A 25,400-nucleotide genomic window follows, 5' to 3' on the forward strand; every position below is an offset into this window, starting at 1 on the left:
TCGTTTTTGAGGAACCTCAGTATTGCTCTCCACAGTGGTTCAACTAATTTACATTCCCACCAACAGTAGGAGAGTTCCCCTTTCTCTACATCCTTGCCAGCATTTGCTGTTTCTTTTCTTTTGGATATTGGCCATCCTAACTGGTGTGAGGTGATATCTCATTGTGGTTTTAATTTGAATTTCCTTGATGATTAATGATGTGGAGTATCTTTTCATGTGTCTGTTGGCCATCCAAATGTTTTCTTCAGAGATGTTTCTGTCCATACCCTCTGCCCATTTTTTAATCAAGTATTTGTTTTTTGAGGGCTGAGGCATGTGAGTTCTTTATGTATTTTGGATGTTAACCCCTTGTCGGATAAGTCGTTTATGAATACATTCTCCCATATTGTAGAATGCCTTTCTATTCTGATGGTGTCCTTTGCTGTACAGAGGTTTTTAGTTTTATGTAGTCCTATTTGTTCATTTTTTATTTTGTTTCCCTTGCCTGAGGAGATGAGTTCAGGAAGAAGTTGCTCATGTTTATATTCAAGAGATTTTTGCCTATGTTTTCTTCTAAGAGTTTTACGGTTTCATGACTTACATTCACATGTTTGATCAGTTTTGAGTCTACTTTTGTGTACTGAGTTAAACAATAATCCAGTTCCATTCTTTACATGTAGCTGCCCAGTTTTGCCAACACCATTTATTGTAGAGGCTGTCTTTTCCCCATTAAATATTTATGGCTGCTTTATCATATATTAATTGGCCATATTTGTGTGGATTTATATCTGGACTTTCTATTACGTTCTATTGATCTATGGGTCTGTTCCTGTGCCAGTACCAAACTGCCTTGATCATGGTGGCTTTGTACTAGAACTTAAAGTCAGGGAGGGTAATCCCTCCAGCTTTATTCTTCCTTCTCAGGATTGCTTTGACTACTTGGGGTCTTTTGTGGTTCCATATGAATTTTAGAATAATTCTAGTTCATTGAAGAATGCTGTTGATATTTTGATAGGGAGTGCATTGAATCTGTAGATCGCTTTAGGCAGGATGGCCATTTTGACAATATTAATTCTTCCTATCCAGGAGCACAGGATAGATTTTCATTTATTGGTGTCCTCTTTAATTTCTCTCATGAGTGTCTTATAGTTTTCAGAGTACAGGTTTTTGCCTTCTTGGTTAGGTTTATTCATAGGTATTTTTTTTGATGCAGTTATAAATGGGATTGTTTTCTTAATTTCTCTTTCTGCTAGTTTGTTGTTAGTATATAGGAATGCAACAGATTTCTGTGTATTAATTTGTATCCTGCAACTTTGCTTAATCCAGTTATTAGATCTAATAGATTTTTGGTGGAGCCTTTAGGGTTTTTATGTATGGTATCATTTCATCTGCAAAGAGTGGCAGTTTAACTTCTTCCTTATAAATTTGGATGCCTTTTATTTCTTTGTGTTGTTTGATAGCTGTGGTTTGGATTTCCAGTACTATGTTGAATAAAAGTGGGGAGAATGGGGAACCTTGTATTGTTCCCCATCATAGAGGAAAAGCTTTCAGCTTCTCAATGTTAAGTATGGTGTTAAGTGTGAGTTTTTAATATATGGCCTTTATTATGTTGAGGTATTTGTCCTCTATACCCATTTTGTTGAGAGTTTTTATCATGAATGGATGTTGAATTTTGTCAAATGCCCTTTCAGCATCTATTGAGATGATTGTGTGAATTTTGTCCTTCCTTTTGTTGATGTGGTGTATAATGTTGATAGATTTTCAAATATTGTACCATCCTTGAATCCCTACAATAAGTCCCACTTGGTCATAATGGATGATCTTTTTGATGTATTTTTGAATTCAGTTTGCTAACATTTTGTTTTAGTATTTTTGCATCTATGTTCATCAGGGATATTGGTCTATAATTTTCTTTTTTTGTGTCTTTGTCTGGTTTTTGTATTAGAGTGATGCAGGCCTCATAGAATGAGTTTGGAAGTACTCTCTCTTCCACTTTTTGGAAAACTTTACAGAGTTGGGTATTAGGTCTTTTCTAAATGTTTGATAAAATTCAGTAGTGAAGCCATCTAGTCTAGGAGTTTTGTTCTTAGGTAGCTTTTAAATTATCAATTCAATTTCATTGCTTGTTACTGGTCTGTTCAGATATTCTGTTCCTTCTTGGGTCAGTTTTGGAAGGTTGTATTTTTCTAGGAAGTTGTCCATTTCTTCTAGGTTACCCAATTTTTTAGCATATCATTTTGCATAGTATTTCCTAATAATTCTTTGTATTTCTATGGTGTCCATAGTGATTTTTTCCTTTCTCATTTCTGATTCTGTTTATGTGTGTACACTCTTTTTTTCTTAAAAAGTCTGGATAATGGTTTACTTATTTTGTTTATTTTCTCAAAGAACCAGCTTCTGATTTTATTTATTCTTTTTACTGTTTTATTGTTCTCAATTTTATTTATTTCTGCTCTGATATTTCTTATGTCCCTCCTACTGACTTGAGGACTTAGTTGTTCTTCTAGTTTCATTTATTGTGAGTGTAAACTGTTCATTTGAGATTGTTCTTCATTCTTAGGTAAGTCTGTATTGCTATATACTTTCCTCTTAGAACTGCCTTTGCTGTATCCCACAGACTTTGGGCTGTTGAGTTGTTGTTTTCATTTGTCTCCGTATATTGCTTGCTCTCTGTTTTAATTTGGTCATTGATCCAATGATTATTTAGGAGCATGTTGTTAAGCCTCCATGTGTTTGTGGCCTTTTTGTTTTCTTTGCATAATTTATTTCTTTGTGGTCTAAGAAGCTGGTTGGTACAATTTTGATCTTTTTGAATTTACTGAGCTTCTTTTTTGTGGTCTAGTATATGACGTATTCTTGAAAATGTTCCATGTGTACTTGAGAAGAATGTGCATTCTGCTGCTTTTGGATGGAGTGTTCTGTAGATGTCTGTTAGGTCCATCTGTTCTAATGCATTGTTCAGTGGCTCTGTCACCTTACTTATTTTCTGTCTGGTTGATTTGTCTTTTGGTGTGAGTGTTGAAGTCTTCTAAAATAAATGTATTGTATTCTATTTCCCCCTTTAATTCTGTTAGTATTTGTTTCACATATGTAGGTCCTCTATATTGGGTGCACAGATATTTACAACTGTTACATCCTCTTGTTGGACTGACCCCTTATCATCATGTAATGTCCTTTTTTGCCTCTTGTGACTTTGTTTTGAAGTCTATTTGGCCTGATACAAGTACTGCAACACCTGCTTTTTTCTCCCTATTAGTTGCATGAAATATCTTTTTCCATCCCTTCACTTTTAGTCTGTGTATGTCTTTGGGTTTGAAGTGAGTCTCATGTAGGCAGCATACAGATGGGTCTTGGTTTTTTTTGTCCATTCTGTAAGTCTTATGTCTTTTGATTGGTGCATTCAGTCCATTTACATTTAGGGAGATTATCAATAGAAATGCACTTATTGCCACTGTAGGCATTGGATTTGTAGTTACCAAAGGCTCAATCAAGGACAGCTTCCTTACTACCTAACAGTCTATCTTAACTTGCTTATTAGTCTATTTCAAATACAATCTAAGCGTTTTTTTCCCTCCTTCTTCTTCTCCTTCTCCTTCTCCTTCTTTTCTTCTCCTTCTTCTTCTTCTTCTTCCTCCTTCCCCCCTCCCCCTCCTCCTCCTCCTCCTCCTTCTCTCTCTTCCATTCTTTATATATTAGGTGTCATATTCTGTAGTCTGTGTATCTCCTGATTCACTTTGTAAGTAGTTGATTTAATTTTGTATTTGCTTAGTAATTAATTGGTCTACTTCCTTTATTGTGGTTTTATTTTCTCTATGACAGCTATTTAGCTTTAGAAGCACTTCCATCTAGAGCTTTCTCTTTAAGATAGCCTGTAGACACGGTTTGTTGGTGGTGAGTTCCCTGACTTTTGCTTATCTGTAAACTGTTCAATCCCTGCTACAAATTTAAATGATAATCTTGCCGAGCAGAGTATTCTTGGTTGGAGGCCCTTCTGTTTCATGGCATCAAATATTTCACACCACCCTCTTCTGGTCTGTAAGGTTGTGCTGAGAAGTCTGCTGATAGTCTGATGAGGTTTCCTTTATAAGTGATCTTTTCTCTCAGGCTGCTTTCAATACACTCTCCTTGTCCTTGATCTTTGCCATTTTAATTATTATTGTCTTAGTGTTGTTTTCCTAAGATTTCTTGTGTTGGGAGACCTCTGCACTTCCATGACCTGAGTGATTATTTCCTTCCCCAGATTGGGCAAGTTTTCAACAATTATTTCCTCAAAGACTTTCTATCCCTTTGTCTCTCTATTCTCCTTTTGGTACCCCTATAAGAGAAACATTGTTCCATTAGGATTGGTCACACAGCTCTCTTATTATTCTTTCATTCCTAGGGATCCTTTTTTCTGTATGCCTCAGCTTCATTTTCCTGTTCTCTGTTTCATTTACTGTCTCCTCTACCTCATCTAATCTACTTTTAAATCCTTCCATTGTATGCTTCATCTCAGACAGTATATTTTTTAAAATTTCTATCTCTTTGTTGAAGTCCTCCCTGAGATTTTGAGATTTTTTCTGTAGCTCTGTGAGCATGTTTATGATTTTTATTTTGAAATCTTCACCAAGAAGATTGGTGATTTCCATTTCACTAAGCCCTCTTTCTGGCATTTTTTCTTGTTATTTTGTTTGAACCAAATTCCTTTGCCACGTCACTTTTTTTAAGCATTTCCTATGGAATAATAACTTTGTTTAGGCTGTGCCCTCTAGTGCTCAGAATCTCAATTTCCTGTGAGGGGGTCCCAGCTGTTGACAAGCAGTGGGTGTATGCCTTTCTGCCTTGTTTGTAGTGAGCTGTGTGGGCCATCAGCTGATTGTGTGAGCAGGGAAAATACTCTCTGGAGCTGCCGTGTACCTGCAGCAATGGCAGAGGTTGCAGGTGAGGGGAACTGGCCCTTGCTGGGAGAAAAGAGCTCAGCTGGGAGGGTTTCTTGCTTTCCCAGCTATAATGCCTGCCTCCACTGCGAGGTCAAGTGGGCCGTGTGTGCAGGGAGGAGCCTCTGTGCTATGTCCCTGTAGCTGACATGGGCAGGGCCACCCTCTGGGAGGGTGGCAGGTGAGTGAGACTGGCACCTACTGAGAGGAAGGAGCAGCAGGCTGTGTACAGCAGTGGGGGCTTCAGGGCTGTGTTGCCAGTCACTGGAATGGAGCGTATGAAGCTCCTAAGAGTTCCCAACCTACTGGGCTAAGCATGCCAGGAAGGTTTTGTCTACCTACCCTTTCTCCTAAGCAGAACTCTGTGCATGTGTAGTCTCTGCCCCTTTAGTGCCCCTCCTGCTACTGGGAAATCCTTCAAACTGTCCGCCTTTGTTTTATGGTGGGGGGCCAGTTGTGTATACGTTTTCTCCACTAGCAGCTGGAATCTCAGTCTCTCCAAGTATTCCGCCCATCTTTGCTTTCCATCCTCACTAATCTCCAGAGCACCATGTAATGTGAGTTTGTGCTCCCAGAGCAGATCTCCAGAGCTTGGTGTTCAGTGGTCCTGGGCTTCTACTCCCTTGCTCTGTTCCTCTTCCTCCTGCCTGTGGGATGGTGTTGGAGGAGGTCTTACATCCTGCCAGATCACAGGACCTTTTACCCTTTTCTGTGAGGTCCTCTCTTCTTCTCCAGATGTAGGCAGTCTGTTCTGCAGTCTTCAGGTCACTTTTTCAGGATTAGTTGTATTTGTTATATTTTCGTGTTTACTGTGATTTTGGGATGAAGTTTCTGCCTCATTTCTCATACCACCATCTTTTTTTCCTGTCAAAGAGCCAGAACTCTTGCCTAGATAGAAGGCAAGCCCACCTACATTATGTAAATAAGTACCTGACTCAGTTCTATGCCATTAAAGAGTACCTCTCTACCAGAGGCATACATAAGGATTTCAGAAATTCTTTACAGAAATATTAGGTATCATGATCCCAATTTATGCATGCTAAATCAGAATCGCCAAAGGTGGGACCTATGCAGGAATAAAGATTTTGATGGGTGTTGTTACAGAACAGTTAAAAGTAGTTTTGTTCTGGGAAATGTCAGTTACTAGTCATTCTTTATGGCTACAAAGAATCTTCGCTGGAAGAATCTCAGTGAATTTTGCCATGAAGAACTTAGCTTCAAAATGTACCCTCTGAAATTACTAAATTGACTTGGCTGCAAGGAATTACTTGTTGTGGAGCAAATGAATTCTGAAGAACACCTGATGTTTATTCAGTTAATTTTAGATGAGTTGATACTAGAACTTTTTCTGACACAGCTACCAAGCCTAATTAATTGCCTCTTGAGGCTACTCCTATTTTGCAAAAGTAACAGTGTGATATGTTAGTATACTGAAGATAATTATGCAAGGGAAAATGTACAGAGTTCATTTAAAAGTTTAAATTGTTAGATTCATATTAAAATGAATCAGAATACATTCTTATTTTACAGTTTTCCAATTATATATTTATTTGCCAAGATATCTGATATCTGTATTATAAAAATGGAAATTTTGTAGGAGTGCAATAATATGACATATATGTTAAGTTTATGTGGCTTATAACGAGTTACTGCCTACTGAAAAAAAGGTCAATGTAAGCTGTGCACAATAAAACATTAAATATAATAGAGCTCCCCACAAAATTATATAGGTTATAGGAATGATCATCAGTATACCTATACTTGAATCTCACTTGCTTGTCATAATTTCATTTAAGAAATTAATTGAGGAAGAAGTTAGCAGTTTTATTGGGAAACATTAATAAAACTTAGGGTCTAAAACTGAATATAAAAACTCCTCATATTAATATAGCACCTACAATAAAGAAAATTGATTGAGGAAGAAGTTAGCAGAGTTTTATTGGGAAACATTAATAAAACTTAGGGTCTAAAACTGAATATAAGAACTTCTCATATTAATATAGCACCTACTTCTTAATATAAAAATTCAGATTTATGCAAAGATAATCAAGTTCTACTTATAGAGCAAGTAAAATTCATATAAAAGCTCCACAGGCCACAGACTTTTTCAAAAGTGTGAAAAACAGGTATTACCAATGACATACAGTTGCTGAAACTGGGAGGGGAGAATACTTTGTTCAACCCCAAAACATTAATTGCTGACAGTGTAAATTTTTAAGTCACACTTATAATTTTTATAAATTTTTAAAAATCAGGTACATTTAAGAAAAACTTGAGTTTCCTTACACATGGCTTGACCTGGGAGAGATAACCAACCTAACATTTACTTCTCTATACTAATCAACAGCCAATGTTTACACCTTCATCTGCACAGTGCCATAACTGCTTAAAGTTAGAGGAGGTCAATGACCCCTTTAGGCCACTCTTAATCCTATGGAGAAATGTCAGCAATAGGCTGGGTCTAGTTCTCTTTTGGGCCCTCAAAATTGTTTCCTCCTCAACCACTAAATGTAAAAGATTCCCTTTGAAAATCATCACCCTCTCCTTTTGTCTCTTTCTCGCAAACACATGCAATAGCGTCTCTGAAAAACTCTGAAATAATAATTTTCAAGAAGAGAAGTCATGCTAAAGAATAAGCAACAGTAAATCTAAATTTCATTTTTTGTCCCAGATTGTTTTATAATTTTGGGTGAGTTTGCTTTTATTTTTTAAATAACAAAGACGAAAGGCACGAAAGATTTACTGAAGGCTATAATTTGGGCAGTATACTAACACACAGTTCTTTTCTTATTTTGGAATGAGTATTTGCCTCCTCTCTCTTTCTGTACTTGTTTGACAGGTGAAGAGAGCGGGAAAGTGGAGATTAGTTCTTTAGGTTAATAGTGACAGTTTAATTAAAATGAATTTCCTTGATTCTCTTACAGAGATGAGATGGATTAAGAAATCCTGTGAAGGGAGGTCAGGAATCTAATTTTTAAATGACCACCCCTGATAATTCTGATGCTGGTGGTCCAAGGACAACACAAGTAGTACATTGCTAAGTAGAACAGTCTTCTAGGCAGAGGGGAGAACAAAAACAAGGTATGAAGACATCAATGTATGGGTGCTTGATGAACAACTGTGTAAGCCCCTTAACCTTGCTGTTCCTCAGTTTCTGCCCCTGATAAATGAAGAGTTGGCCTACATCATCTCTGATGTCCTTCTCAAAGTTAGTATCTGGTCATCACCCAAAGTATCCAGGAGTCATGGTTCCATTACCTGAAGAGACTGTGCTAATTTCTACTCATTTATTCACTCAACAAACATATTAAGTACTAATGAATGATTAGATTCAGTGACAGCCCTGAAACAGTGTTTAGTCTGGTGGAGAGAGAGAGACAAGTAAGTATCACACAGTGTCATAAGAGAAGTAGGGATGGTACCACAAAGAAAGCAATGCCTGAAACATTATGAGCAGGGAAAAGGGCAGCATTACAGCAAGAAATGGCACGTGCAAGGGCATGAAGGCATGACACCATATACTATGTCCAGGATTCAGCAAGCTGTTTAGAATGGCATTAGTATAATGTGCATGCTGAAGAGTAGCAGAAAAATAAAACTTAAGAAGAATGAAAACATTTCATACATTCCAGCAAAAAGCTCACATTTTATCATATGGAAGAACTAAAGGCAGGGATCAGGCCTGCATTTTAGGAAGCCAGTTTTGGTGATGGTATAAAGAATGAACCAGAAGGGGAAACCTGGAGACACAGAAATCAGTTAGCAGGCTAATGTCAAGAGATGATGGTTGCTGAAGCAAAGCAATGAGGACACAGGTAGGCTCTAAAGAGTAGTTGTTTAGGAGACAGAATCAAATAACCTGCTGACTGTATGTGGGATGTTAAGAAAAAAATGGAATTTCAGAATTATTCTTAGTTTTAACTTGGGTGACTAAATATATACTAGATTCATTAAAAAAATAGGAAATATAGAGAATAAGTTTTGTGAAGCAAAGTTGGTTCTGAACTCTACACATTCTGAGTGCTTTGGACACTGGGGTAAGGATGTCATAGACAGTCTAGAGCTCAAATAAAGAGTGTGAGCTAAGGATAGATTCGGGAATCATTATCTACAGATGGTAGTGGAAACTATGCAACTACTCAAAAGAACAACACAAAATGAGAAGAGAAAAAGATCAAGGACAAACCCCTCGAGCAAAAGTTAAGGGGTAGTCAGAGATAGGGTTTTGGTTTTTGGTTTTGTTTTCAGCTTTTTGTAAGATTAACTCGAACATGTTTATATGCCAAAGAGAAGAAAATGACTAAAAAAAATTATAGAAAAAGGGATTAAAGCAAGATCCCAGAGGAACTGGTATAGAAAATTAAAAGTACTCTTAGAAGTGGGAGAAGAAAAATAGAAGCTGGTATTTGAGAAACAAAGAAAGGAAAGTTCAAGACTAGGAAGTGATCTATAGAGCCAACTGCATTTAAGAGGTCTGGGTTGGGGTGCAGGCAGAGAAAAAGCTGGCCGAGTAGGAAGGCAAGATGGAAACCTCCTCCCACAAACACATAAAGGAAGAAGCTACAGCAAATACAACTAAACCTGAAAATGCAGAAGAGACCACCTCCATCTGGGGAAGAAGAGAAGACCACACAGAAAACGGTAAAGTGGCAGAGCTGCAATTGAGCAAGACCCAAGCCCTTTCCCCCCATTCTAGCCCACAGGGAGGAGGAAGAGGAAGAGTGGGAGGGGATAGGTGCACAGGAATTCTGCACACCTGGCCCTGAAGATCTGCTCTGGGAGCACAAGTCCACATTACATTGGGTCCCTGTAATTAGAAGGACTGGACACCAGGGACAGGTGGAACACTCTGGGAGGCTGAGACTTCAACTACTTGTGGAGGATGGGCATGGTCCAGTGGTCCTGTTAAAACCCAAAGCAGAGGTGACAGTTTGAAAGAATTGCCAGCAGTGGGAAGGGTGCCAGAGGGGCAAGGGTTGGACAGAGCTCTTTCCTCAGGAGAAAGGGCAGGTGGAAGATACCTCCCCATCTCTCCTTCAGCCCAACAGTTTAGGAACTCTTGGGAGCTGCAGATGCTCCATTCCCCTCTGGCAACTCAGCCCTGAGGTGCCTCCCTGAGCACACTACTGGTGAGCCAACACACTTGGCTCAGCAGCAGTGTCAGAGTTTGCTGCCTGGCAGGCAGAGGGAAACTCTCTCAGATTTCTTGGCCCTGTTTCAGGTCAACTGCTGAAGTCCTGGAGGAGCCAGCTCCAAGAGCTCCTTCCTCCCCATGGGTGTCCAAGCCCAGTACTGCATGTCTAGCCCTGCCCCAGAGCTGCACAATGGCCCCGCCCCATCCACCCCATTAACCCTGAGGCCCCACCATCACTGCAGGGCAGGCAGAGGACGTCCTTGTCCACAGCGATCCCAACAGAGGCCTATGCTCATAAAGGCAGTAGAGGTAATCTGCCAGCACTGTAGATGAAGACTACTACTGGTAGACAGAACTACAGCCTGCCCATTGCACACCAACAACAACTGGGGCTCTCACAAAGTAGAACCAGGCACTGGAGAATAAAGACTCTTGAGCTTCTGGGTACCACAGGATGCCTCTTTCAAAAAACTATTATTCTCTAGGCCAGGAACCGTAACAGATCCATCTCATACAAAGGAAGAAACACAGGAACCCTGACAAAATGAAGAGAGAGAGGAGTATGTTCCTAAAAAAATTACAGGACAAGACACCAGAGAGAGGGCTAAATGAAAGAGAGATTACTAATCTTCTTGATAATGATTTCAACGTAAAAGTCATAAATGATGCTCACTGACTTGCAGAAAAGTATTGAAGATCTCAGGGAGGACTTCAACAAAGAGATAGAAAATCTGAAAAAGAGCCATTCAGAGCTAAAGAACATAGTAATTGAAATGCAACATACAATGGAGGGAATAAATAGCAAATTGCTGCAGGTAGAGGAGAGAGTCAATGAGATGGAAATTAGAGAATAGGAACACAATGAAGCTAAGGAAAGGAGAGAAAAAAGGACCTCTAGGAATGAAAGAATGATAAGACAGCTGTGTGACCAATCCAAATGGAACAATATTCTTATTATAGGGGTACAAAGGAGAAGAGAGAGACAAAGGGATAGAAAGTCTCTTTGAGGAAATAATTGTTGACAACTTTCTCAGTCTGGGGAAGGAAATAGACACTTAGGTCATGGAAGCACAGAGAGCCCCTAGAAAAGGAACCCCAGGAAGACCCACCAAGACAAGGATAAGGAGAGAGTAGTGAAAGCAGCCAGATAGAGAAAAAAGACTACTTATGAAGGAACACCATCAGGCTATCAACAGACTTCTCATTAGAAATATTACAGGCTACAAGGGAGTGGCATGATATATTTACTGTATTGAAACAGAAGGATCAGCAACTAAAAATACTCCACCCAGCAAATTATCATTTAAATTTGAAGCAGGGATTAAACAATTTCCAGATAAACAAAGGCTCAAAGAATTTATAACAACTACACCAGCATTATAGGATACTTTAAAGGGACTGCTGAATATGGAAATATTCCTAAGGCTAAATAGCTTTCTCCACTGAAAATTAAATCCACAGTAAAGATTGTAGACCAATTAATTACCAAGCAAGTATGAAATTAAAACAAAGGAAGCAAAAGCAACTATGCACAAAGTCAGTCAAGGGATACACAAAAAGTGCAGATTATAACATCTAATAAACGAAGTGTGGAGGAGGAGGAAGAAAAATGTATTTTAGATTGTATTTGAAACAGAGCAATCACCAACTTAATATAAGATGTTATATATTAAAGAAGCTATCCGTGAACCTTTGGTAACCACAAAATTAAAGCCTATTCACAAAAAATTAAGAAAGAGAAATCTAATCACATTAAGGAATATCAAATAACAAGAGAAGACTATAAGAGAGTTAGAAAGGAACAGAGAGAGCCATAAAAACAACCAGAAAACAGTTTATACAATAGCAATAAATACATACCTATCAGTAATTACCTTAAACGTAAATGGACTGAATGAACCAATCAAATGACACAGAGTGGCAGAATGGATAAAGAAACGAGACCCATCTTTATGCTGCCTACAAGAGACTCATTTCAGACTTAAAGAAATATACGGACTAAAAGTGAAGGGATGAAAAAAGATACTCCATGAAAAATAGGGAGAAAAAAGCAGGAGTTGCAGTACTTGTATCAGACAAAATGGATTTCAAAGCAAAGAAAGCAACAAGAGAAAAAGAAGGACAATACATAATGATAAAGGGGTCAGGTCAACAAGAGGATATAACAATTATAAATATCTATGCACCCAACATGGGAGCAACTAAATATGTAAAGCAAATACTAACAGACTTAAAGGGGAAAATAGTTTGTAACATGTACACTTCCAGAGACTTTACAGACCAATAGACAGATCAACCAGACAGAAAACAAATAAGGAAACAGAGGCACTGAACAATACATTAGATCAAATGGACTTAACAGATATCTACAGAACATTCCACTCAAAAGCAGCACAATGCACATTTTTCTCAAGTGTACATGGAACATCCTCCAGAGCAGACCATATACTAGGCCACAAAAAGAGCCTCAATAAACTCAATAAGACTGAAATTGTATCTAGCAGCTTTTCAGACTACAGTTGTATGTAACTATAAATAAATTGTATGCCAAAAAATTGGATAACCTAGAGGAAATGGACTACTTTCTAGAAAAATACAACCTTCCAAGATTGACCCAGGGAGAAACAGAATATTGGAACAGACCAATTACCAGCAATGAAATTGAAATGGTAATAAAAAAACTCCCAAAAAATAAAAGTCCAGGACCAGATAGATGGCTTCACTGCTGAATTATACCAAATATTTAAAGAAGAGCTAATATCCTTCTTAACAGTATTTCAAAAAGTAGAAGAGAAGGGAATAGTTTCAAACTCATTCTATGAGGTCAGCATCACTCTAATACCAAAACCAGACAAAGACACCAGAGGAAAAGAAAATTATAGACCAATATCCCTGATGAACATAGAAGCAAAAATCCCCAACAAAATATGAGCAAACTGAATTCAAAAATGCATCAAAAAGATCATCCATCATAGCCAAGTAGAATTTATTCCAAGGATGCAAGTATGGTGCAATACTTGCAAATCAATCATTATCATACACATTAATGAAATGAAGGATAAAAACCAAACGATCATCTCAATAGATGTGGAAAAAGCATTTGACAAAATTCAATATCTATTCATGATAAAAACTCTCAACAAAATCGGTATATAAAGTAGGTACCGCAACATAATAAAAGCCATATATGACAAACCCACAGCTAATATCATACTTAACAGTGAAAAGCTGAAAGCTTTTCCTCTAAGATCATGAACAAGACAAGGATGCCCACTCTCACCACTTTTATTCAACATAGTAGTGGAAGTCCTCACCAAAGCAATCAGACAAAACAACAATATAAAAGGCATCCAAATTGGTAAGGAAGAAGTTTAACTGTCTATTTGCAGATGACATGATATTATACATAGAAAACTCTAAAGACTCCACCAAAAAACTATTAGACCTAATACTTGGATTCAGCAAAGTTGCAGGATACTAAATTAATACACAGAAATCTGTTGAATTCCTATATACAACAATGAATTAGCAGAAAGAGAAATCAAGAATAACAACTCCATTTACAATTGCATCAAAAAGATTAAAATACCCAGGATTAAAGCTAACCAAGGAGGTGAAAGACCTGTATTTTGAAAACTATAAGACACTCATGAAAGAAATTAAAGAAGACACCAATTAATGGAAATCTATCCTGTGCTCCTAGGTAGGAAGAATTAATACTGTCAAAATGGCCATCCTGCCCAAAGCAATTTACAGATTCAATGCAATCCTTATCAAAATTCCAACAGTATTTTTCAATGCACTAGAACAGACAGTTCTAAAATTATTAAGGAACCAAAAAAGACCCCAAATAGCCAAAGCAATCCTGAGAAGGAAGAACAAAGCTGGGAGGATTATGCCCTTCAAGCTCCAATACAAAGCTACAGTAATCAAAACAGTATGGTACTGGCATAAGAAGAGACCCATCGATCAATGGAACAGAAGAGAGCCCAGATATAAACCCATGCATATATGGTCAATTAATATATGAAAAAAGGAGCCATGAATATACAATGGGGAAAAGACAGCCTCTTCAATACCTGGTGTTGGGAAAACTGGACAGCTACATGTCAGAGAATGAAACTGAATTATTGTCTAACTCCACACACTAAAGTAAGCTCAAAATGGATAAAAGACCCAAATGTAAGTCATGAAACCATAAAACTCTTAGAAGAAAACATAGGCCAAATCTCTTGAACCTAAGTATCAGCAATTTTTTCCTGGACACATCTCCTCGGGCAAGGGAAACAAAATAAAAAATGAACAAATGGGACTACATCAAACTAAAAAGCTCTGTACAGCAAAGAACACCATCAGCAGAACAAAAAGGCATCCTATAGTATATACAGAATATATTCAGAGAATATATTCATAATGATTCATCTGATAAGAATATATAAAGAATATGTAAGAATATATAAAGAATATATAAAAAACTAACATCCAGAATATATAAAGAATTCATAAGCCTCAACACCCAAAAAACAAACACCCCAATTTAAAAATGGGCAGAGGACCTGAACAGACACTTCTCCAAAGAAGAAATATAAATGGCCAGAGGCACATGAAAAGATGCTCCACATTGCTAATCATCAGAGAAATGAAAATTGAATTCACAATGAGATATTTATTACCTCATACCAATTAGAATGGCCACTGTCTAAAAGACAAGAGTGGAGAAATGGAATCCCCCTACACTGTTGGTGGGAATGTAAATTGGTGTAACCACTGTGGAAAGCAGTATGGAGGTTCCCCCCAAAATGGAAAAAGAAATACCATTTGATCCAGTATTCCACTTCTGGGAATTTATAGGAAGAAAGCAAAATCCCTGATTCGAAAAGATATATATGCACCCCTAAGTTTATCACCACATTATTTACAACACCAAAGATATGGAAGCAACCTGAGTGTCCATCAATAGATGAATGGATAAAAAAGATGTGGTACATATATATAATGGAATATTATTCAACCATAAAAAGAAAAGAAATCTTGCCATTTGCAACAACATGGATGGATCTAGAGAGTATTATGCTCAGTGAAATAAGCTGGCAGAGAAAGACAAATCCCATATGATTTCACTTATTTGTGGGATATAAAAACAAAGCAAAACAGAAGGAACAAAATAGCAGAAGACTCACAGATACTGAGAAGGACTAATGGTTACCAAGGGGGAAAGGTTGAGGTGGGTGGCTGGGAAGGGTGAAAGGAATAAAGGGGTGTAAAAATTCTCAATCATAATATCAATTGGTCACAGGGACAGTAGTGTGGCCTGGAGAATATAATCAATGATTCTGTAACATCTTTCTATGTTGATAGTAACTGCACTAGAGGGGGTGAGGATTTAATAATATGGGTAACTGTTGAACCACTGTGTTGTACATTTGAAACCAATATAAGACTGTAGATCAATGATACTCAATAAAAAAAAAACTGAGGTCTAGAGAGATTTGGTAATTAAAAAGTCCTTAGTGGCATGATAGGTGGTAGAAGGCAAAACACTGGGTAGTTAAAAAGTGTGGAGTAGTGGAAGATTATATCCTTTCCACAGGTTTGGTGGTAAAGCCGAGGAAAAAGAGAGCAGAAATCGGAAAACAATCCAAGTGGAGGAGTGTTCTTGTTTTTTGGAAAGGGAAGATAAAGCTAGTGTAGGGAGGTGGGGAAAAGGTATACTGAAGATGAAAGAAAAGAAACTATTAAACAAGGCCCCACGGGAAACAGAAAGGATGGGATCCAGGACACATGTAGGATCAGCTGTGGATAGAAAAAAGCATACCTCTTCACCTGAGACAGTAGAGAAGGATATCTGCTGATCAAGCTAAGTTGGCCAGGCAGTCAGTGTTGTAATTCATGTCTGAGAGTCTGTTTCCTCTGAAAAAGCAAAGCCAGCTGCTGAAAGTACAAAGTCAAAAGTGGGATAGAAGGTTTAAGAAGTGATAAAAGTTAGAACAGTAGCTGTTGGTGGGAGTAGAATAGAATGGTTGAGCTACATTATGAATCATTCCATATCGTCATGGCAACAATCTGATTTGTGACTATCACTGCTAGAATTTAATTACCTTTCTTTATAAAAGCTGAAAAAGTAAATGGCTAAAGTGAATTATAGTAGAGAGTATACTGGGAAAAAGTGGGAGAGAGACAAAAGACAGGGAAATTTTAGATTTTGGTGTGAATAAATAATGAATCAGTGGCTAGACAAAGGAGAAAGTTAATCTAGGTAGACGTTGATGATGATAAAATGGTAGTCAAGGCACAAGGTCTTCCTGACGTCAGGGATTAAGTATAAAGATAAGGGAGAGGGAGGGGCTCTCCTGTCCCCTCCTGGTGTGAGCCAGGAGCTCCATCTTCTCACTTTACCTTTAAATAAAAGCTTCTCCCTGGTTCTCCTACCATTCTTCAAATCCCCAAATTAAAACCCCAGCATCATTTTTGGGGGCTCTTCCAGGATAACTTCAGAGGTGAGTATCAGCATCCGAGCCTGCCTTTTTCTTTCACTCTCCTTATACAAGGAAGTCGTCTATGGCACACAACATCAGGCGCTCCTCAGCCATTTAAATGGGACTAGCTCAGCTGACGATCTCAAAGTCTCAAGCAACACGTTCCCCTGCATTTCCCTCAGTGGATCCTCCTCTCCCTTGGGACCCTGGAAAGTTAACTGAGTGGAGGCTTGGATTCCCTTTCAGAGGCCCCCTTTGGATGCAAGGGACTGAGGAAAGCCATGGCAACTGCGAGAGTCTAGGCTGAGGCTACATTTCAGCGGCTTCCCATGTGTTTAGAATCAGACCCTGAGAGCCCAACTGGCTATCTGTGAGGAGTGTCTCTCTCTGTCCGTCTGACTTTCAGCCTGATTTTTTAGGCCACCTTGGCCTCTGAGTGAGGCAGGAGATGTTCTTTACTTTCTTTACATATGCTCTATGTGTGCCTCTAACTTCATCAATTTCACGGAACCCAATGCTCACCACCTGCAAGGTAGGAGATCCATGCTTCGCTCTTATTCTTGACTAAATGCTGTATCATTTATATCAGAAAAATGTGTCTGGGCACCTGTTAGCCACTTAAAAGATGACTAGCGTTGGCTACCAATCTTAAATCTCAAGTGAAAAATTTCCCAGTGTCTTGCTGCTCCTTGATCCCCTTCCTCTGGATGGAAATGTCTACAAGTGGCTAAGCTGACTTCCTACTTTTCACAATTCAGATTTCCTACAGTAAGTGACTAGCAGGATAATTCCTAGGCAGTGGCAAAAACTAGTATTAAAAAATATAGACACCCCCTCCATAAATGCCCATTGTACCTTCTGTCTAAATTCTGTCTCTGGCCTTAGAAAAAGTTCCCCTGCTCCTCATTTAAAGCAGTCCTCTTGAAACTGTGCCATGTTCTCCTGTGTAGTGTGAATGAGGTTTGTGAAGCAGACCTCATATTCAGGCCCTTTATCTGGCTTCTGGACCTTACACAGGCTACACATTTAGTCCTCCTAGACTAGATAGGCATGGGACTCAAAACAACTCGCCTATTCCTCACTCTAGAGGACTTTTCTGGTCCCACTGAGCTGGCCTGCAGCCAAGGTGAAACCTGAGCCCAACATGTAAATGACCCATTTTAACTCTAGCAATGCTTCTATCCTATTGACCTCTCTTCCTTGGAGGCAGTCATCCTGGGGCTATGTCATTTCCTTACCTACAGCCCCAGGGAAGCAGAACAGGCTTGTAACACTTACTGACCATGCTCTGGCAGGGAGAGGTCACACAGTCCCTGCACCTATCAGACTGGCAGGGGCCTCTCAAAGAACGACCCCGAATGTACTATGTGAAGGTCCATGCAGAAGAAACTAGGGTCTGAAGCAGGACTCCCAGAAGGGATAAAGTAAGAGCATGCTGGTGAGGTCCCCACTAGATCCAGGGCTCTGAGGCAACTCTTGCTTACTGGGAAGGCAAGGGGGAAATCAAGGCAAGGTACAGGCCATGCTGGGTAAGGAGTGGTTAAGTCCAGTAGGCCCAGCAGAGGGGGTGATTGACCACTGTCACTTAGGCTCCAAGGCAAGGGGACGCTGTCACAGAGAAAAGGCCAAGCAGGTGTCACACACCTGTCTTTCTCTCTCTTCCAAATGGGAGCTTCCTTTTAAAGTCAAACACCCCTCTGGCATGCATTCTAAAGAACTCAGAACAATTTGATCCCCAGACCCTGAAAAAGAAGCACCTTATCTTCTGCACAGAAGTTTGGCCTCAATACAAACTGCCAAGCAGAAAAAAATGGCCCCCAAATGAGACCCATAATTACATCATCATCATCTTGCAATTAAATACTAGTAACTAAAAAAAAAAGATAAGGGAGAGGGAGAGATTAAAGAATAGAAGGACAAGAGGAAAATGCTGGAATTTTGGATTTTTAATATGAAATAGTCTTAGATGTATGGTCCTGAAGACAGTCAGTCATGGCAGTAAGTTAATCTGTGCTGGACCTATGATGCTCATGACTGCTTTATCTTACCATGATCATGTAGGAATTGAGTAAAAAATGACCGAGTAGGTGCTACATTCCTTAATGAATGTGAGGGAACAACTAGGAAGCTGATAAATGACAGCAAAGAGGAGAGGTGAAAGGTACTAAGGGTAGGATGGAATGGCTTAGCAACAGTAATAAGAACATGGAGCATATCCATGTCACCTGTGGTAGTGGGGCATTGCTTTCACTGTGGTGAGCTGCTAGGAAAGCAGTGGCCTTAAGGGAGAGCCAGGTCCCAAATATCACAAGGAGGGATGTTTAGTGACAAGATGAGGGTACAGAAAAGCTTATTTACATCAATATGGGGAGTCCAGAGAAAGACTGAAGTCTCCAGAAGGCCGATTTAAATAAAAAAATCAACAACAGATAAAGAGAAGTGTGGGGATGAGGCTATGAGAAATCATCTGAGTGTTACCAAGTAAGATAGAAACTAGAAGTAGAGTGGGATTTACTGATTTCTGGATCTTAAACAAAACTCTCATTAAAAAACTACTGTTACAGTGCCAAGTCACCAGAGATATTGGGACTTCATTGGGACTTTTCAGTGGCAAGCTGTCAGAGACATTGTATTAGTTTTGATGACTAAACTATTAAAAAATAAAAACAACTCTAAGAAACTCAGGCAATTCATGAATCTTACTAATGATGTTTATACTCTTGTCATTAATATGTATATTCAGAAAATAATATTAAAGCTTAAAAAAAATTCATGAACGAATAACACAGGGTAACTAAATTTCAAAGGAGAGCTAAAGGGTATCCATTGAAGCCTGAAAGAGATAGTGTGGTACATAAGGCAGTATTTTAATCTCTAGATAGTATGATAATACACTAGAACAGTAGAAAGTGAGGCCCCGGCTTAAATTCACCAATGTTTGGCAAGAATCATGTATGATAATACTCTGTTCCCCATTTCAGGATTCAGGGACTTTGTTCCTCCTCCATCTACATAGCTACAGCTGCCCTTATAGCAGACCCTCAGGCTTTGTGACAAAAAAGCTCTGAAAAATGGGCAAATGGGTGGAGAAGGAGGAGAACATAGCAGTAGGGATTGAGGATCCCAACTATTTTGGATACGAATATAGTGGAATAAGGGGTAAAAATCCTCAGTGTTATTACTTCAGCACAACATATATAACACCCACTAGGACTCATATATAGCAACAAACAATTTTACTCAAAAAAGAGACTGTATCTGAAGCGTAACTACCAGGAATTGCTCTTATAACAGAAGGATGTTTCTCAAAAAAAAAAGCATAAGGCACAGAGCTTAATAAAAGTCTTCCAATTGGAGCAAATAAACTGAGAACATCTCTGAAATACATTCCTAAAAACTTTAGAAATCCATGGGCAAATGAATTTTCACTTCAAAAAATAAAAGCAGAACATCTGACTCCAAGTTCAGATGACTATAATAATTCAAATCTGCTGCACTCAATATGAGTTTGTTAAGCAGCAGGATTTAGCAAAGGTCATTTCTTACCCTCTCATTTCTACTACATCCCTTAATGCTACCTTCTCAAAAAAACTGATGTAAAAATAATCTGTAACTTAAAAGGGCAACTGTACATTTTTAAATTCTTTTCTAAATATATCCCAGAGTATCTTTTGTTTGTGGCCATATATATTTCTTTTCTTTCTTTAAAAAAAAAAAGTTGGAGAAGAACCAAGATGGTGGCATGAGTAGAGCAGCGGAAATCTCCTCCCAAAACCATATATATTTTTGAAAATACAACAAATACAACTAATCCTAAAAGAGAGACCAGAAGACAGAGGACAACAGCCAGACCACATCCACACCCACGAGAACCCAGCACCTCGTGAAGGGGGTAAGATACAAGCCCCAGCCCGGCGGGACCCGAGCGCCCCTCACCCCAGCTCCCAGCGGGAGGAGAGGAGTCGGAGCGGGGAGGGAGAGGGAGCCCAGGACTGCTAAACACCCAGCCCTAGCCATCCGCACCAGAGCGCAGACACAGTGCGTATGTGGGGTGCTGGAAACTAGGGAAACAGGACAGTAAGACCTGTGAGTGGGTCCCCACAACTGGCGCCCCTGGGACAAAGAAAAGTGAGTGCTTTTGAAAGTCTTAAAGGGACAGGGACCCCACAGATGGACGGAAGCACCCTGGGACACTTAGCTCAAGCAGCTGCAAATCCCCGGGGGACTCTGGGCGCCTGAACCCCTGCAGCACCCCTTGGAGGCCCCTCACCATGATAAACAGCCTCCCGCCCATTCTCCCTCCAACGTGGCTCTGCCATATTGGAGTGGCAGCCTGAGGCAGGCCATGCCCACAGCAACTGCAGAGCTAAATAAACTCCACAGCGGCCGGGCAAGATCAGAAGCCCTGTCTGCACGCAGCTGCCCAGCACAAGCCGCTAGAGGCTGCTGTTCTCCCAGGAGAAGAAGGCCATAAACTGGCAAGAAGGGATTTTCTCTTACCCAACACACACGCCAGCTCCCCACAAATATATCTATCACCATGAAAAGGCAGAAGAAATTGATACAGACCAAGATCACAGAGGCAAACCCTGAGGAGATAGACCTAACCAGTCTTCCTGAAAAAGAATTAAAAATAAAGCTCATAACCATGCTGATGGAGCTGCAGAGAAATATTCAAGAGCTAAGGGATGAAGTCCAGAGGGAGATTACAGACGTCCAGAGGGAGATTACAGAAATGAAACAATCTCTGGAAGGATTTATAAACAGAATGGATAAGATGCAAGAGGCCATTGATGGAACAGAAACCAGAGAACAGGAATGCATAGAAGCTGACGCAGAGATAAAAGGATCTCCAGGAATGAAACAATATTAAGAGAACTGTGTGACCAATCCAAAAGGAACGATATCCGCATTATAGGGGTACCAGAAGAAGAAGAGAGAGAAAAAGGAATAGAAAGAATATTTGAAGAAATAATTGCTGAAAACTTCCCCAAACTGGGGGAGGAAATAATCAAACAGACCATGGAAATACACAGAACTCCCAACAGAAAGGACCCAAGAAGGACAACACCAAGACACATAATAATTAAAATGGCAAAGATCAAGGACAAGGACAGAGTTTTAAAGGCAGCTAGAGAGATGAAAAAGGTCACCTACAAAAGAAAACCCATCAGGCTATCATCAGGCTTCTCAACAGAAACCTTACAGGCCAGAAGAGAATGTCATGATATATTTAATGCAATGAAAGAGAAGGGCCTTGAACCAAGAATACTGTATCCGGTAAGACTATCATTTAAATATGGAGGGATTAAACAATTCCCAGACAAGCAAAAGTTGAGGGAATTTGCCTCCCACAAACCACCTCTACAGGGTATTTTAGAGGGACTTCTCTAGATGGGAGCACTTCTAAGACTAAACAGATGTCACCAGAGAAAATAAAATCACAGCAAACAAAGCAGACCAACCAAATACTAACTAAAGGCAAAAAATAAAACCAACTACCCACAAAAGCAGTTAAAGGAAGCACAAAAGAGCACAGAATAAAACAACCAACATATAAAGAACGGAGGAGGAGGAATAAGAAGGGAGAAAAATAAAGAATGACCAGACAGTGTTTAAAATAGCTCAATAAGTGAGTTAAGTTAGACAGTAAGATACTAAAGGAGCTAACCTTGAACCTTTGGCAACTACGAATCTAAAGCCTGCAATGGCAATAAGTACATATCTTTCAATAATCACCCTAAATGTAAATGGACTGAATGCACCAATCAAAAGACACAGAATAATAGAATGGATAAAAAAGTAAGACCCATCTCTATGCTGCTTACAAGAGACTCACCTCAAACCCAAAGACTATAGGAACAAAGAAAGACTGAAGGAACAAAACAGCAGCACAATCATAGAACCCAAGAATGGACTAACAGTTACCAAAGGGAAAGGGACTGGGGAGGATGGGTGGGAAGGGAGGGATAAGGGTGGGGAAAAAGAAAGGGGACAATACGATTAGCAAGCATAATGTGTGGGGGGCATGGGGAGGGCTGTGCAACACAGAGAAGACAAGTAGTGATTCTATAGCATCTTACTATGCTGATGGACAGTACTGTAATGGGGTTTATGGGGGGGATTTGGTGAAGGGGGGACCCTAGTAAACATAATATTCTTCATGTAACTGTAGATTAATGACAACAAAATTAATTAATTAATTTTAAAAAAAGTTGGAAAGAGAAATCATTGGGAGATAAAAGTACCTCTATACATCCAGATAAGAAAACTGCTGCTTTAGAGTTACTGCATCTAATTTGTTCAGTGGTTTTAGATTACAGAGTACTGGCACATTTCATCATAATCCCAGGTGGGAGGCAGGATAGGGAAAACACTATGATCATTCAGGCTGTTCAGATGAAATAACCGTAACTCAGAGTTAAGGGACTCTAAGGATATCTGAGATGGATTCATCTTCTGAGGCTCACATATGGAAGGCAACCATATTTTTGAAAAAACAGTCTTTTACAGCATTGCTGGCTGGACTCAATACAACATTTTATTCTGGAAACAAGTAATGTCACAAATTAAGGCCCTTGTCCCCATATACCCTTTACAGCCGGAGTTGCATTTTCAAATGCCAGGCAGGTTGACATACCTAATAAAACATGTCCCAAGTAAATAAATGATAAAATGATTAAAAGGCAAGTGATATTAAGCCTCTGCTGCAGAGGCTAGAGTGGGATGGTAAATTGGAAGACTGGAGAAACTTTCTTTTCATAGAGAAGACAGCTGCAAATCACAACGGACTATTTTGCCTTCTATGACTGCCATTTACAGATCTGGTTTTTCTAGATGCTATTTTTCAAGAAGGCTAGATTTTTATGTATAACACTTTGGCAAGTGAGATTTGGACTTTGGACCACTAGTTTGAGATATATGCTAGACGGATAACTACTTCCCTCTACCTCTCCCAAAATACAAAATGCTCTTTAAACTTGGAAATATTTAGGGTTGATTTTTTTTTTTTTTACTCCTCTCAACTATGAAAAGACCTCTAATCTTTACTACCTAAATTTAGTGTGGGTCTATATACTTCACTAAACATTTAAGTGTAGTTACAGTAATACATCTCAGTAAACATGCTATATATATATATATATATATATATATATTTTTTTTTTTTTAGGACACATACAATTGTATGATAATTACAGAAGTTAGATGAACTTAAAGAATACCACAGGTCACATATTATTTGCACAAGCACACATATTCTATTTAGCCATAACACTGCTATTTGAGCAAAGTACTTCTTGACTTTTTCCTTCTTTTACCACTATTATTGTTCCTAAATTTCTATAGTGAAGAGCCCTAGAAAATCAAGACGGTAGACCCAGCAAGAATTTTACGCAAATGATGATTTGGCCAAATGATTTCAAGACTTGCACACATTGAGCGGTATGTAGTTACTTCAGATTATAAAGTGAGTAGAACTTCTGAGTTTTATTTCTAGTTATCCCACAATGTACCAACATAACGTGGAACATTTTTGTAGCAGTTACTTCACTTCCACATCTCCTCTTTCTCAAATTCACAAATTTTAAACACTTTCTAAGTTTGTCTAGTATCAAAGCGCCAAGCACAACGCCTGACATAGAAAGCACCTAAAAAAAAATCTGCCGAAATGTTTGAATAACTAAAACATCCCTAACAGTGTGCTGCTTTCCATACCTACAGTTTCTAACTTCAGCCCTGCCAATTTCCCAGAACAACTGTCAAGCCACAGAATATTTTATTTACCCGTTATTTTAATTCGCGATGGGTCGCTGAGAAAAGATGACATGACACGAGTGAGCCTGTCTTGAGTGCCCTGAATTTATGATTTTAAAAAGCATTAAATTGGTCACACTAAGATAGGGCTGGGAACCACTCCATTTTACAAGCTCTGGAAAGAAAAGGAACCCCTTGAATATTTAGGGCGCTGCCTGAAATGCCACACACCAAGCACCTGAAATCAAAGAACCTCTTCTCTCCCGGCGAGGCAGAGGTGGTGGGTGACAGGAGGTAGGCCGCGGGGCCGCCCGAGCGCCGCGCCCCCCGCCCCGCGCCCTGGCCCAGCCCGCGGGTGCGCGCCGCCTCAGGCTCCGGGCGCGCCTCGAACGCGCGAGCCACCGCTCTGCCACCGCGGGCTCGGGAGCATCCTTCCCCAGGAACCCGCTCCTCTGGCGGCTCTGGTTGTTGCTGAGCGCCCGTGCCCGCCGGGGAGCTCGCGGCCTATACTCACCCGTTGGGGATACTGTTCTTCTTCACCATAACGCGAGAGGTGAGGGGCTCCCACGACCCAGGCAACCCCGCTCTCAGGCCTCTTCCAGAACAGAACCTGAGGCAGCTGCGGCCACTAGGGAACACACCCCGCCGTGGGTCGTCAAAGCCACTGGCTCTCGGCAGGCGCTACAGAGACCAGGGCGGGAGTGACAGGCTCGCGCGCCTCAGTTCGAGCCACCAACCCAGACAGCTGGTGAGCAAACGTTGCGCACAGAAGATTCCCGAAAGCGCACGCTCTTTGCGCGCTCGGGACCCAGCGGGCTGAGAGCCGCGTGCGCATGCTCCTGGACCGCCTTGACGTCAATCTCGGAGGAGCCCGCGCGAGACGGGCGGGGGGCGTAGGGTGCGCACGTCAGGAGCGGTACGGGCGGTTGGTGACTTCTCAAGAGTGTGCGGTGCGTGGTGCGTCCTGCCTTCGCTGCCCACACAGCAGAAGCGCGCTGTCGTCCATCCAGGTGAATGTCGTATTGCACATTAAAGCCCCCCTGACCCGTCCCTGTCAGACACTTCAATATCTTGTCTGGTTGGTGGACAAACCGGCGCAGGACCCCGGTACACGGGCCGCTGGGACTTGTAGTCCCCAGG

At 40.1% G+C, this 25,400-nt stretch overlaps 1 protein-coding gene across 1 annotated transcript in view; it reads right to left on the reverse strand.

Moving 5' to 3' along the window:
- LOC118912915 (uncharacterized) overlaps positions 1 to 25,087 on the reverse strand; it is a 115,832-nt gene extending 90,745 nt beyond the window's left edge. Inside the window, exon 1 of the mRNA XM_036886514.2 lies at positions 24,775 to 25,087. Coding sequence (XP_036742409.2) covers positions 24,775 to 24,803 — 29 coding nt within the window. The 5' untranslated portion in view covers positions 24,804 to 25,087. The remainder of the gene's footprint in view (positions 1 to 24,774) is intronic.
- Between the last annotated feature and the right edge of the window lie 313 nt (positions 25,088 to 25,400).

This window comes from Manis pentadactyla, chromosome 8, assembly GCF_030020395.1.
Source record: "Manis pentadactyla isolate mManPen7 chromosome 8, mManPen7.hap1, whole genome shotgun sequence".
Taxonomy (NCBI): domain Eukaryota; kingdom Metazoa; phylum Chordata; class Mammalia; order Pholidota; family Manidae; genus Manis; species Manis pentadactyla.